This window comes from Centruroides vittatus, unplaced genomic scaffold (assembly GCF_030686945.1).
Source record: "Centruroides vittatus isolate TY-2023 unplaced genomic scaffold, ASM3068694v2 contig_480, whole genome shotgun sequence".
NCBI lineage: Eukaryota > Metazoa > Arthropoda > Arachnida > Scorpiones > Buthidae > Centruroides > Centruroides vittatus.
The window spans coordinates 106,518-118,962 of record NW_027122270.1 but is presented as its reverse complement, the minus strand read 5'-3'; the positions used below and the strand labels follow the sequence as shown (position 1 = coordinate 118,962).

Genomic DNA, 12,445 nt, shown 5'->3' with positions numbered 1-12,445 from the left:
GCTTTTTTTAAGTCAAAATTATTATTTTATTGTCTTATTGCAAAATAATTTGACAAAATAAAGTATGATTAAGGACAGTAAGGCAATTAAATTTGTATGTTTGCTACATTCTATCACCAGAGCTTTGATGTTGAAATGTAATATCATAATTATATCTCAAAATTAGCACTTATTTAAGCTGAATAATGAGATCAAAGAATGGCATAAAATTTATAACAAGTTAAATATTTATTTTGTTTTATGTATGTAGCTAGAATATCAGACTTGTGAAACATCCAACCATTGCTTGAAAGATCAGGCTAGAATTTGGCTAATTAAATGATTTATATTAATCATTTAAATGATTTTTAATTAAATGATTTATATTAATCATTTAATTAGCCAAATTCTAGCCTGATCTTTCAGGTGATCGTTGGCTGTTTCATTATATACTCATCAGGCTTTAAGATGTCTATTATTTATATCAGACTTGGTTTGAAATGACTGCAAGTTGAAGCAAAATTTCCTGAAAACTTTGTCAGATATTATTTTAGTGTCAAAAAACTGTCTATAAGACAATTTTTCTATATAAGTCACTTATTTCATATGCTAAACATTTTGATACTTACGTGTGGAATGTGAGGGTAAACATGACCCAACTGTGATTTTCCATGCTGCTTGGAAATCACTTGAAGATGGGTTATTATCAGTAGCGTACTGTGCATGAAAGCTGTGGAAGCACCGCTTCCCTTGTATTTTCTAAAATATAAATACATATTGTGCGATTATTTTCATATTATAATGTACTTTGAATTAACTACAATTAATATTTTATTATAACTGCATTATGTATCTTATTACAAATATCTATACATGTGAAAAACAATGATAAGATTGCTATTGTATATTCGAATATAAATTCGTATATGCATATTCCCAATGGAAGCGCTGTATTGTCGAATATGGGATAGCTTCCACGGCGAAAATATTTGAATGGTGTAAAGCAGCCAGATTATACGATTATTCGTACATGTGCTTTACAGAGCACCAACCTCGTGCAATTTAGCTCGTGTATGCTACACACCAAAATATCGTATAATGCTTCCAATGATTCTATCCAGGACCGGCACAGCTTCCCTATTATCAAATGTCACCGCCACACCACTGGTTGTTATCATGTTTCTGTATAGTTACTATTTTATTGATGATATAATTTTTACCACTGCTTTTATGGAGTTATGATATAATGATGTTATATTTTGAATTTTTAGAAATAGCTGTGTATAATAATTACAAATATATCACTTTTTATAGAAATGAAAAGGAAGGAATTCCAGTTGACCTGATTCATTTATTGGATGTATGTGTGGAAATTCCACAGCAAGGAATTATAAGATCTCTTAATGTCCATGTCAGTGGAGCTATTTTAATTTGGGAATATGCAAGGCAGCATAATCTTGTATCTACTTAATTAAACACACATTTCTTTAATAAAAATTTAATGATAATTAATAATATATATAACTCTGTTTATCAAATTTAACTGATTTAAATTAAAATGTTATTCAAACATATCATCATCAATAAAAAGATAATTCTTTATAATATATTTAAAAGGCACAATAATTCTGTCAACATGCCATGCTTGTATTATTGCTAATTATTTTTTATATGTGAATATATTGTTTTGTTTTATAATATTTTTACTATGAACTTGCTATCAATAAAATTTCTGAATATATTTTTATATGTTTTTCAAATGCTAAGATTAAATTTAAAAAATTACATTTATTAATATAAATAAAGATGCCAAATAAGAAAACTTTTAAAGGAACATATATGAAATGAGTGTTTAATTATCTTCACAATAATTAATGATAATTGAAATCATTTAACTGGGAAAACAATTACTGTATTATAATTAATATGATTAATCCATTTTCTATTGAGAGAAAACTTTCATTTAATTTATATTCATTATCATATAAATTATTTCTAAGCAACACTTGGTTTGATGTAAATGAAAATAATCTGCTTCAGTCATATGTAAATTTAACAAATTTTGTGACAAGATTTTCAGATAAATATTTTAAATTATTTTATTGGAAATTTTACAATCAAAGTATTCTAAAAACTATATGAAACTGTTTTAATATTCAAACTATATCTTTCTTTTTTGGTTAAAAAGACAAAATGAAGATATTAAAAAAAATAATAGCGAGGTTGATGCCGAAGTTTTAAACACCAGAACGTGTACGTCGGACGTTCGGTGCCGCTTTCCTGTAAGCCTAGAAGTTTGACAATGGTGTTTGGAATGTCGAGCATGATTCCATTGACTTTCCAAACATCATTGTCAAACTTCTAGGCTTACAGGAAAGCGGCGCCAAACGTCTGATGTACACGTTCTCATGTTTAAAACTTCGGCCTCAACCTTGCTAATAATAATGTCTCAAGTATTCGTTACATGAAATTTTTGAATATCTAGAAAATTATTTTCGACAAAATATGTAAATTGTATCTTTAAATTATTAGATTTGTTTATAAAAAAAGTAATTTGCACACTATTTAAATGGCTGAAATTATGAATAAATTCATGATACACAAACTATCAATGTATAAACCATATTTACATATGAAAAAAGAAACTGAGACAAAAAAAATTGTTTGGCCCTCAGTGAATCCAAAATCACATCCTTTGAGATAACACACCAATTACCAATACTACTATTACAAATAACTTACTACTAATGAGTAAGACAAACTCCATTTTTTAATGTTACATTGGTAAACATATCCCAAAAGTTCAACTTAAGAATAAACGTTAACCTTTCAGCCGTGGGAGAGTCAGGTATGGTTCTATCCCTTAGTAGTAGAGAATATACCCAAAAAATTTTTAAAGTATTTTTTCATGCAATTTTTCTCATTTCCGTTTTAGAAAAAGTATTTGTAAACAGTTATGTCTAGTAAAGAAAAGTCTTTTTTTATTGTTACATAATTCATTTTTTATGTGAATTTTTTTTTGCGGTAGTTTTTGGCTAGATTTTGGTGATACCCCCAAAAGAATTTAACAGTATATATACGTCCCTCACTACTGCCACATGATCGCCCTCGACGTATATATATGTCCCTCACTGCTGAGTGGCTAAGAATACAATAATTGAACTAAAAGGAGGTGTTCACAAGCATACATGAATTTTGTATCCGTTCCACATATGTCCAGTCTGAAAGGTGGGAACCTTTCTCTCCTCTCTCCCCTGACCAAGCTATTCCTTTCCCTTTGTGACTCCTCAGTTCTCTGAATTCTAGACGATCGCAGATATGGAGTTAATGGGGAGGGGTGCTAATGAGTAGCAGACTTTAGACTCTGCTCACAAATGATTAAACAAATACTATTATACTAGTCACTAGTCTATTCAATGCAATACGAATTTGGCATTAGCCTAGGCCCTCGGCATCGGAATTTTTGAAGAGAAGGGGCCGATACTACGTAATGGTTTTATTGAAGGGGGCGACCATTCGTTAGAGGTTGAGAAACACTGCTATACACGATGAAATAAAAATCAGCTGCTAAAGTTAAAAACCACTGTGCGATGGATTTATTATGGTTAAAAGCTACCACACGTTCTGGATGTTAATTAATAACAAGGTGATGATAAGAAAATAAAACTTTCTTTTTCATTATAATTTATTTATCTTCAATTATCTTATATAAATAGGTAACAAAATTATTCATCACATACAGAAATGTAACTTTGTTACTTTTCAACATTTAATCATTCAGGAAAATCTGTTGAGGTGCTTGAGAAGCACCTCAACAGATTTTCCTGATTAGTTGTTAGAAATAATTACTTTGTCGGGAACTTTTATTAATAAATCAGTCATTTTTATGAGAATCAAGAATGTTGCAGAGTTATTTTCGCTGATTGTTTTTGAACGGATTGTCGATGAAAATCAAGGTATCACTGTACAGTGTACACTCACGTACAGTACCTAGCAGGTACTGTACGTGAGTGTACATGTACAGTACCTGCTAGGTACTGTACATGTACACTCACGGATGGCCGAGCGGTCAAGGTGGCAGCCTATCGCTCTTGGGGACTCGGGTTCGAATCCTGATGGGTCGAAAAATCCCCAGGAATTTTTTCGGGGGTGGTCTGTCCGGATATGTTGGGCCCCGTCCCTCACCACCCAGCTGCTCCATTGTGGACCCGGCTGAACCCATAATGGGCTTGCTTAAAGAGGCCGTCTTAGTGCCCACAGGGCGGAAAGAGTTAAAAAAAAACCCATGTACCTAGCATCAATCTGCATTATTTCTTTAGCTTCTGTTGTTCTATCCTAAAACCCTCCAGTTATAGGGAAAACAGAATGGTTTTAGGCTAAAACTTTTTCCAGCAAAACTTGTGGCAGGAAGTGTAATAAGACCACAGAACACAGGATAGGTTTACCCTAAATATAAGACTACCCGAAACATTAATCTGAGAGGTTGAAATTACTCTAGAAAAGGGTAATTCCCTAGAAACGGCAGCACTGGTCAAGAATGAACACAATACAAACTCCGCAAGTGTTTGCAATGTGCCTGCTACAAGTTACAATCTATCCTTCGTATTGTGGTTGCATCAGCTAACGTTTAGAACGCGTTATGGCTTTTCTTAATCACCAGAACGCGTCGTGGTCAAATATCACAAAAGCCACGACATAAATTCCGCTTTGTGGTTGTTTTTACAAACGGCTGCAAAGCGAAATTCGTGTCGTGGCCGTTTTGAATTAGCCACAACGCGTTGTGGTCGTTTTTTTTGCACAATGAGAAATTTCGGTCTTTGAGCCTAACATATATATTCTGTATATTGTATATAATGTACTGTACGTTTACATATGATACCTTTCTTTATAGTCTGCGGGTGTCTCTGGCTGTGAGTCTATCATGTGACAAATTTCAGCAAGGCAGATGTCATTATTTTCGTGTGGTCTGAATGTCCAGCAACATGCAATAGTTTTGAGAAATGCGGGCTTGTATTCTGAAGATACACACGAAAGATTATTATTTAATATTAATAAAGGTTATATAACGTTAACCCCATCAAGTGCTATACCAGACAAAAAACTTTGCACTGGGTGAGAAGAGTGTAAAGATGTTAATATCAAATTACAAATCGCATTATCAGAAGTCGTCTTCATTTAAAAACTTTTCAAAGATAAAATGTATGTAGCAACCTGCCTCTTATCTGCCATGTGTTTTTAGCCCAAAGAACGATCCTTCCGGTCACAGATGTCGACTGCCAACGGCGACACACTCCACGATCAATTCGCGTTTTTCATGGCGCTGCATTTTTACAAAATGGCTACTTTATTTGGGTCGATTGTAGTTAGTCAACGTAAAATTAATCATATAGTACTGTGCATAGTGTGCACAGTACTATATATGTAGTATATGATGCTTGCAGCTGTTTATCGAGAAATTTTATAGGAAAACAATTATTGCTAGCTGGACACACCATTACATTTGATGAGCAAGATCGTTCTATACATTTGTTCTCTTTGTGTTAAAAAAAAAAAAATCAGCTTTGACATCTGTCGCATCATGGCCGTATTTACAAGCAAGCTACGTTACCTTTTTGCTTAGTACCTCAAGTTTCAATGGGCCTCAAAAATTTCTACAAAAAAGAAAATTGAAGTCAAATTTTGTAATAAATTTTTTTTTTTTTTTTTTTTTTTTTTTTACAAACCAACAAAATATACTTTAAATACTATGCAAAATAGAAAGTAGTTAATGTATTTATGATTAACTACTAAGGGTTGGTAGGGAGCGGCCGGATGGCCGAGCGGTCAAGGTGGCAGACTACCGCTCTGGGGGACCCGGGATCGAATCCAAACGGGTCGAGAAATCCCCAGGAATTTTTCGGGGGGTGGTCCATTCGGATATGTCGGGCCCCGTCCCTCACCACCCGGCCGCCCCATTGTGGCCTGGCCGAACCCATAATGGGCCTACTAAAAGAGGCCCTCTTAGTGCCCACAGGGCGGAAAGAGTTAAAAAAAAAAAGAAAAAAAAAGGGTTGGTAGGGACTTCACACAGAGTTTAGCTTAGGGCCTCGAAATGTTTAAATTCGGCTCTGTGTCCCACACAAAATTACTGGAATTTTAAACTTTAAGGAAAATCGTTTAAATTTGACAGAATAACTTGTTCGTATAAAGCTGAACAATCGGGAAACGTTTTTGTCAATTCTTAACAGTGGGATCTACTCTTTCTGTCAGTAATATTTATGAGTATCTTCAAATTCTGATTTCCGAATAATAATATTTTTCATGTGGAAATGACAAGAACTTATATTATTTTCCAGTGTGGCTTTGAAATTGCAATTTGGAACGCAACAGAAAGATTTGCTTTTTCTATTGCTATTCATCTTTACTGTTGACAATACTGTAACTAATGGTTCAAACAACCCAGATAAAGTAGTTTTGTTTTTAAACATCAGAGGGCGAGCATCCGGTGAAAAATGCGAATAACATCACCGATCGCACGAATAGATTGCCCGATCCTAACCTGGTCTATAGCTTTTTTTTTTTTTTTTGTAACTTTTCCGCCCTGTGGGCACTAAGAGGGCCTCTTATATAGCAAGCCCATTATGGGTTCGGCCAGGCCCACAATGGGGCGGCCGGGTGGTGAGGGACGGGGACCGACATATCCGGACGGACCACCCCCGAAAAATTCCTGGGGATTTTTCGACCCATCAGGATTCGATCCCAGGTCCACCAGGGCGGTAGGCTGCTAACCTTGACCGTTTGGCCATCTGGTCCATAGCTTTCAACGTAGGTATCCTAAACAGATAGAAGGATGGCGTTACGGTAAAGGTGCCAATCTGCCGTTCTGGTAGACTCGGGTTCGAGTTCGGGTCGGGGATCTTAAAAATTATTCATAGGTCGTCTTTTTCGAATATGTTGATTTCCGTCCCGGCTAGCCTCCCCTACATTATGGATATGGCCGAATCCACAACGGGCCTAGAAAAAAAGCCATCTTAGTGCCCCAGCAAGATGGAGAATTAGACGACCAGATGGCCGAGTGGTCAAGGTAGTAGCTTGCCGCTCTGGAGGACCCGGGACGAAAGGGTCAAAAAATACCCAGGAATTTTTCGGGGGGGTCTGTTCGGGTATGTCAGGCCCCGTTCATCACCACCTGGTCGTTCTATTGTGGGCCTGGCCGAACCCATAATGGGCCTGCTAAAAGAGACCCTCTTAGTGCCCACAGGGCGGAAAGAGTTTTAAAAAAAAGGATGGAGAATTAAAATAAATAATGTTAAAATTACAAAACAATTCGGTTTTTATAATTAAAAACAATAATTTTAAATTACGTTATTTTTATTTTTTAATTTAATAAAATAATTGTTTCGAGTCCTAGAAAACTTTGATAATTTATTGTTGTAAAATAATTTAAAAAGAGGAAGAGGAAAGTTTAACTAGGAGTGGCGCTGCGATCGCCATTATCTGAAACAACGTGCTGTAGTGTGGTAGATAGGCCGATCTGTGTATTAGAAATTAAAATTTTTGATTAATAAAGCAAGATGACTCTGACACAATCGACGACCAAAATTTCCCAGGTGGGAAAAGGTGGAAATATGAGTATGGGTTATCAAGATAAAGAAAAACCCACTCAAATAAGATCGAGCAATATTACCGCTGCTAAAGGTAAGCCTAATTGAAGATTCAATGAATCCATGACAATAGAAATTATATAGAATATACATTAAATATTTTCTTTTCTTTATATATTCAGACTTATACAGTCGAAATATTTATATTTGACGAAAGTTATTTATACGTTGAAGTATTTGCGTTACTTTTAAGTAGAAATGAAGAATATATAGAATTTTTCAAACAAAAATTATTCAATTTTCTAAATATAGACCTTTCTGTGCCGTAAAAGTTTGTCATCATTATTGAAAAATTAAATGAAGTTGGTTTCTTTTTAGAAATTATTGTGTTATTTTTGTATGATTTACATTTAACAATACAGATTTATATATTATTGGCAGCACAGACTTTATTTAGATAAAAGTTCTCCCATATGAGAATTCATTCAAAACTTTCAGTACCAATTACTACAAGTTTTGAATGGATATCTTTTTATCCTAATTGGTAGGTACTAAAACAAGCCTGTATTTTGCACCTGTTAAGGATTTGGCGAAGCCTACCGTTGGTGGGCGGATACCGAGGGATAAATTTTACCGTGCTCGTTTATTATAAAATAGTTCTTAGCTTTCTTACATAAGTATTTTACTTACCTTTCGAGTACAGTTATGTCTCTGAACGAGATGGTTGGGACCTTACCGGAGCTGTAGACCGTATCCGTAGGGTGGCAAATTCGTCGTTCGGAGCTCTCTTCTTAATTTTTTTAATCACTTATGAATGTTTTTTACAAATGATCACCAATATTACTATTAGGCATTGTTACATGAATTATTATTTTTTGTGATATTCCTGTTTTTTAGTTCCAGAAAAATACTTTATCATGCAGTTTAAATATTTGATGTAATGTTTTTAGTTTTCTTTGTTGTAAGAGAGCTTATGATATCTTATTATATACAAGGTAGTTTTAAAATATGAGGACAAACTTGGGGAATGTATTTCTGGCAGGAGAAGGAATAAGAATGATTCTGCTAATGTATGTTGGGAAATGCACTGATACTGTGATGATATCACTGGGCATTACAAACTGCATGCATGGCGTACGTACCTCAGGCATTCGGGATAGATGTTCGATGTATCCTCCATGGGTTTTGCTTTCGATGCAAGTGGTCGTGCATGTCGCTTCCTGGACTGCTACATCCTGTTGAATCCTAGTCTAAATCTGAATGGAGTTGCATTGCTTTAACATTCACACCTTGGGATCTTTACTTTACGAAAGACTATGGCTGTACACAATATGTTTAGCTAGAGGAATTCAGGGAGGATGGGGAAGGAAAGGAGGGTGAGGAGGCAGAAAAAAGAGAAAGGAAGGATCTCTCTGAGGAGCATATGTAGGTTACCACTCCCTCTACATTTTATGCTGGCATGCAGTTTTTAGGTTGCAAGCCGTTGCCCTCGAAGAGTCTAAACGTAAACCTGAGTTGTAGCATACACCAATATGTAGTGTAGCTATATGAAAGCTAGACAGAGAAAAGTTAATACCAAATGGCTGTTAACGAAAGCTTAAAACTGTTACATTAAACCAGAAGCTAGCAAGTTCTGAAAGACAGAATAATCTAACTAACTGGATGAAAAAAGTGCAACAGCAAGTATGTGAGAATCGGGGGTTACGCGATGAGATCTAACCCGTTATCCGACACGGGGAGGTGATTCCTGCTCACGTGGTCAATGGATGGCAATTTAGGAGGGCAAAAATCGAGTGGGAGGTCGTGGATAAGTCGATAAGGTGTTGGCTGCGTTTGAGTAATCACACCTATTTAAGATTCTAAACCTATTTAATGAGGATATTATATAAAAGATGCATACATTACTAAAAATAACAATAATGGTTATACTAATAATAATAGTTTAGACGCGACGCGACAATAATCCTTCACGGAATAACAAATGAGGTGGCTATCGGGGGTTTGACACTCGTACTCGCATTCCGAGAGATTTCTAATTCTTTCCTCTGTCTATTATTAACTAAACCTCGACCAACTGAGGGGAGAGAGAGATTTCCGTATGAAAGGCCAAAAATTACCTTGTTATCCGTAAGTCGTCGGCGTCAATTCGAGTGGAGGGCACGGAGGAAGATTGTGGATTAATTCTTTTCGAGATCCTTGATGTCACACACACCAGTGGGGGGGTGTGAACACCTTTTTATACCTAATTCAAGGGGTGTGAACTGTCATATAGCCAGGATTTATTTGCACACCTGTTATTGTGGTCATGTCTGGATTTTGTTGGTACGGACGCCGGGAATTGAGATGTTTGTTTTAATTACAGACCTAAGTGCTTTGCAGAGGTGAACTTAAAATATAAATTTCTATTGACATGACAGCTCGCACCCATCAATTAGCGTGTAGCTGACAATAATTATTACAATCTTGTCTACAATTTCGATATTGTTTATGTCCAATGTCGGGTTCGACGACGATCTATGGGATTTATTACTGCTGCACGTGTCACGTGCAACAAAAAAAGGGGGATGAGAACATCGCTTATTCCCGTCTTGTTGATTCTATCGTCTATCGAATTACTGTAATACAAACGATTATTTCCTTCTTGTTTATACATATATTTTTAACAGCTATTTTGTAAAGATCGTTGCGGTTGTTAACCTTAGAAAGCCTCTTTAACTTTCTTACTTCACATTCTTCCATAGAATTAAAGGTTTATAAAAGAGAACGATACTATTCAGAAAAAAAGGGGGGAAAGTGGGTGTTTCGGATCCTCGCAAGTAAACAGTTAACTATCTTATAACTAGGTTAAAACTAACTTATTACTATGCAAGATTATAGACAAGGACAACAAATTAGACAGGCTAGAACAGACAATGACAAAAGACCTACAAACAAGGCACCAATTTTTTTTCTGATTATATAAAAAAATACAATAGACAACAGAAACACATTGGGAACTAGCTCAATATACATGATACTTTACAGATGCTCCTGGAAGTAAAAAATTGAGAGTTAGTGTCTGGTAACCAAGCAAGACCATGCAACAGGCCTTTTTCAACCAATCCATTTTTCCAGATGGTGTCCAGATCTGACAAACAGTACATTTCTGGACATATGTTAATAGGATCATTTCTGTTGTTTAACCTGCCAAGAATCCATTCCTGAAATTTGTCCACATAGTTTTGAATCACTCCATAATGCATTGGTGATAATATTAGCAAAATAAATTTATGGATAATAAAGAGCAGTAAGAATGATTGCAAATTTTTTGTTTTTATCACCATAATTTATTATTTTTAATCATGATAAATACGAAATGAAAATTAGAATGATACTTGAAACTGATTTATATATAAACAACTAGCAGGTAAGCCCAGGCAAAAAATAAAAACGTGAAGGAATAAAAGGAATAAAAACCAACCGAATAAAAGGGTGAAAAATTCGCCCAGTGTTTTTTAATCTACGTCACTACATTGTGTCTACGAAAGAAAGAAAAAAAAACTTGAAGGTTATTTTGTACATCTAACCTTTCTATTATATTATAGTATTTGATTTATATTTATAAAGGTTATATTACGTAAGAGTTTATTACATCAAATGCCCAATCTAATACATTTTAAAAATTCTTTAAATTATGTACATCAGAGGAATAAAGAATTTTTTAAATGTGTTAGATTGGTCATTTTTTTAGGGTGGGAATTTATAGATCTAGAATTTTTTAAAATTGCAGCCCGATAATTTTGGGCTGCAATTTGAAAAAATTGTAGACCTATAAATTCCCACTGTTGTCACCTATCTATCTGCCCTTCCATAATCTTGAGAAAGGAGTTAGATGAAAACTGAGACCAGATATGGAAAGCTTAGGCAAGAAGCCCAGATTAACTATACTTTGATTCAAAACTTTTCCCTGAACGTGAGTTAGATGTATGACTGACATGACTTTATTGTTAACAGGAAAAGTATGATGTACGCGACAAGACCACCACAAAGAATTGAGAACATTGTGACAATGTCAAAATAAATAATCACTTGTTAGAATTAGTTTGGTTTATTTTGGTTGTGGTAATGTGACACATGAGTAATCTGCAAGGAGAATGCATCCCAGAAAGACTATGTAAAGTTGGCCCCAATTGAAGTGTTACTAAATGCAAAAACTCCACTTGGCCAGTCTGTTGGCGATGCGTGAACCCACGACCAACTAATGGTGTTCTGTGGTTTTATCCACTCAGTTACTGGAAGGTACTTATTGGGCTGCAATTTGAAAAAACTGTAGAGCTATAAATTTCCAATTGTCCATTTATCTTTGATTTTCCTTAACCTATTCCATGTCGAATTTTTTGTCAATGTTAAGCCTAACGAAAAAAATTTAAAAAAAAAATAATAATAATTATGGTCAAATGAGGTCAACACGTTATATAATACTCGGGAACAAATGAAACAGGTTAATCTCGAGAACAGAGTAAATAGATGATAGATGAAAGTCAAGACCAGACATGGAAATCGTAAGAGAAAAGGACCAGATTACCTATATATGAACTTCCGATTTGTGCGCAAGTCACATTATTTCAAAACAAAAAGTTTCCCCTGAACGACTCTATTGCTAACAGGAAGAGTATGATGTACAGTACTGTACAGTACGTGGGCAACACACTACTACACTCGCCACAGGCAAGTGGTGTGTGTCACCTGTCGCAGTAATGGCGCATCTATTTTCATGCTATATCATCGTTGCAGTAATTCTGAATATAATATATATATATATATATATCCTTTTTGTAAGAATTATTTTGTTAACTTTTGCCGACAGATGGCACTACATGTAACTCAGAAAATCAAATGTAAAT

At 35.0% G+C, this 12,445-nt stretch overlaps 2 protein-coding genes across 2 annotated transcripts in view; both read left to right on the top strand.

The window, feature by feature from the left end:
• Positions 1-1,499, top strand: part of LOC136977853 (probable methyltransferase TARBP1) — a 46,984-nt gene extending 45,485 nt beyond the window's left edge. The window contains exon 20 of the mRNA XM_067273437.1: positions 1,294-1,499. Coding sequence (XP_067129538.1) covers positions 1,294-1,450 — 157 coding nt within the window. The 3' untranslated portion in view covers positions 1,451-1,499. The remainder of the gene's footprint in view (positions 1-1,293) is intronic.
• Positions 1,500-7,441: 5,942 nt separating this feature from the next.
• Positions 7,442-12,445, top strand: part of CCT4 (chaperonin containing TCP1 subunit 4) — a 36,750-nt gene continuing 31,746 nt past the window's right edge. Inside the window, exon 1 of the mRNA XM_067273435.1 lies at positions 7,442-7,656. Coding sequence (XP_067129536.1) covers positions 7,533-7,656 — 124 coding nt within the window. The 5' untranslated portion in view covers positions 7,442-7,532. The remainder of the gene's footprint in view (positions 7,657-12,445) is intronic.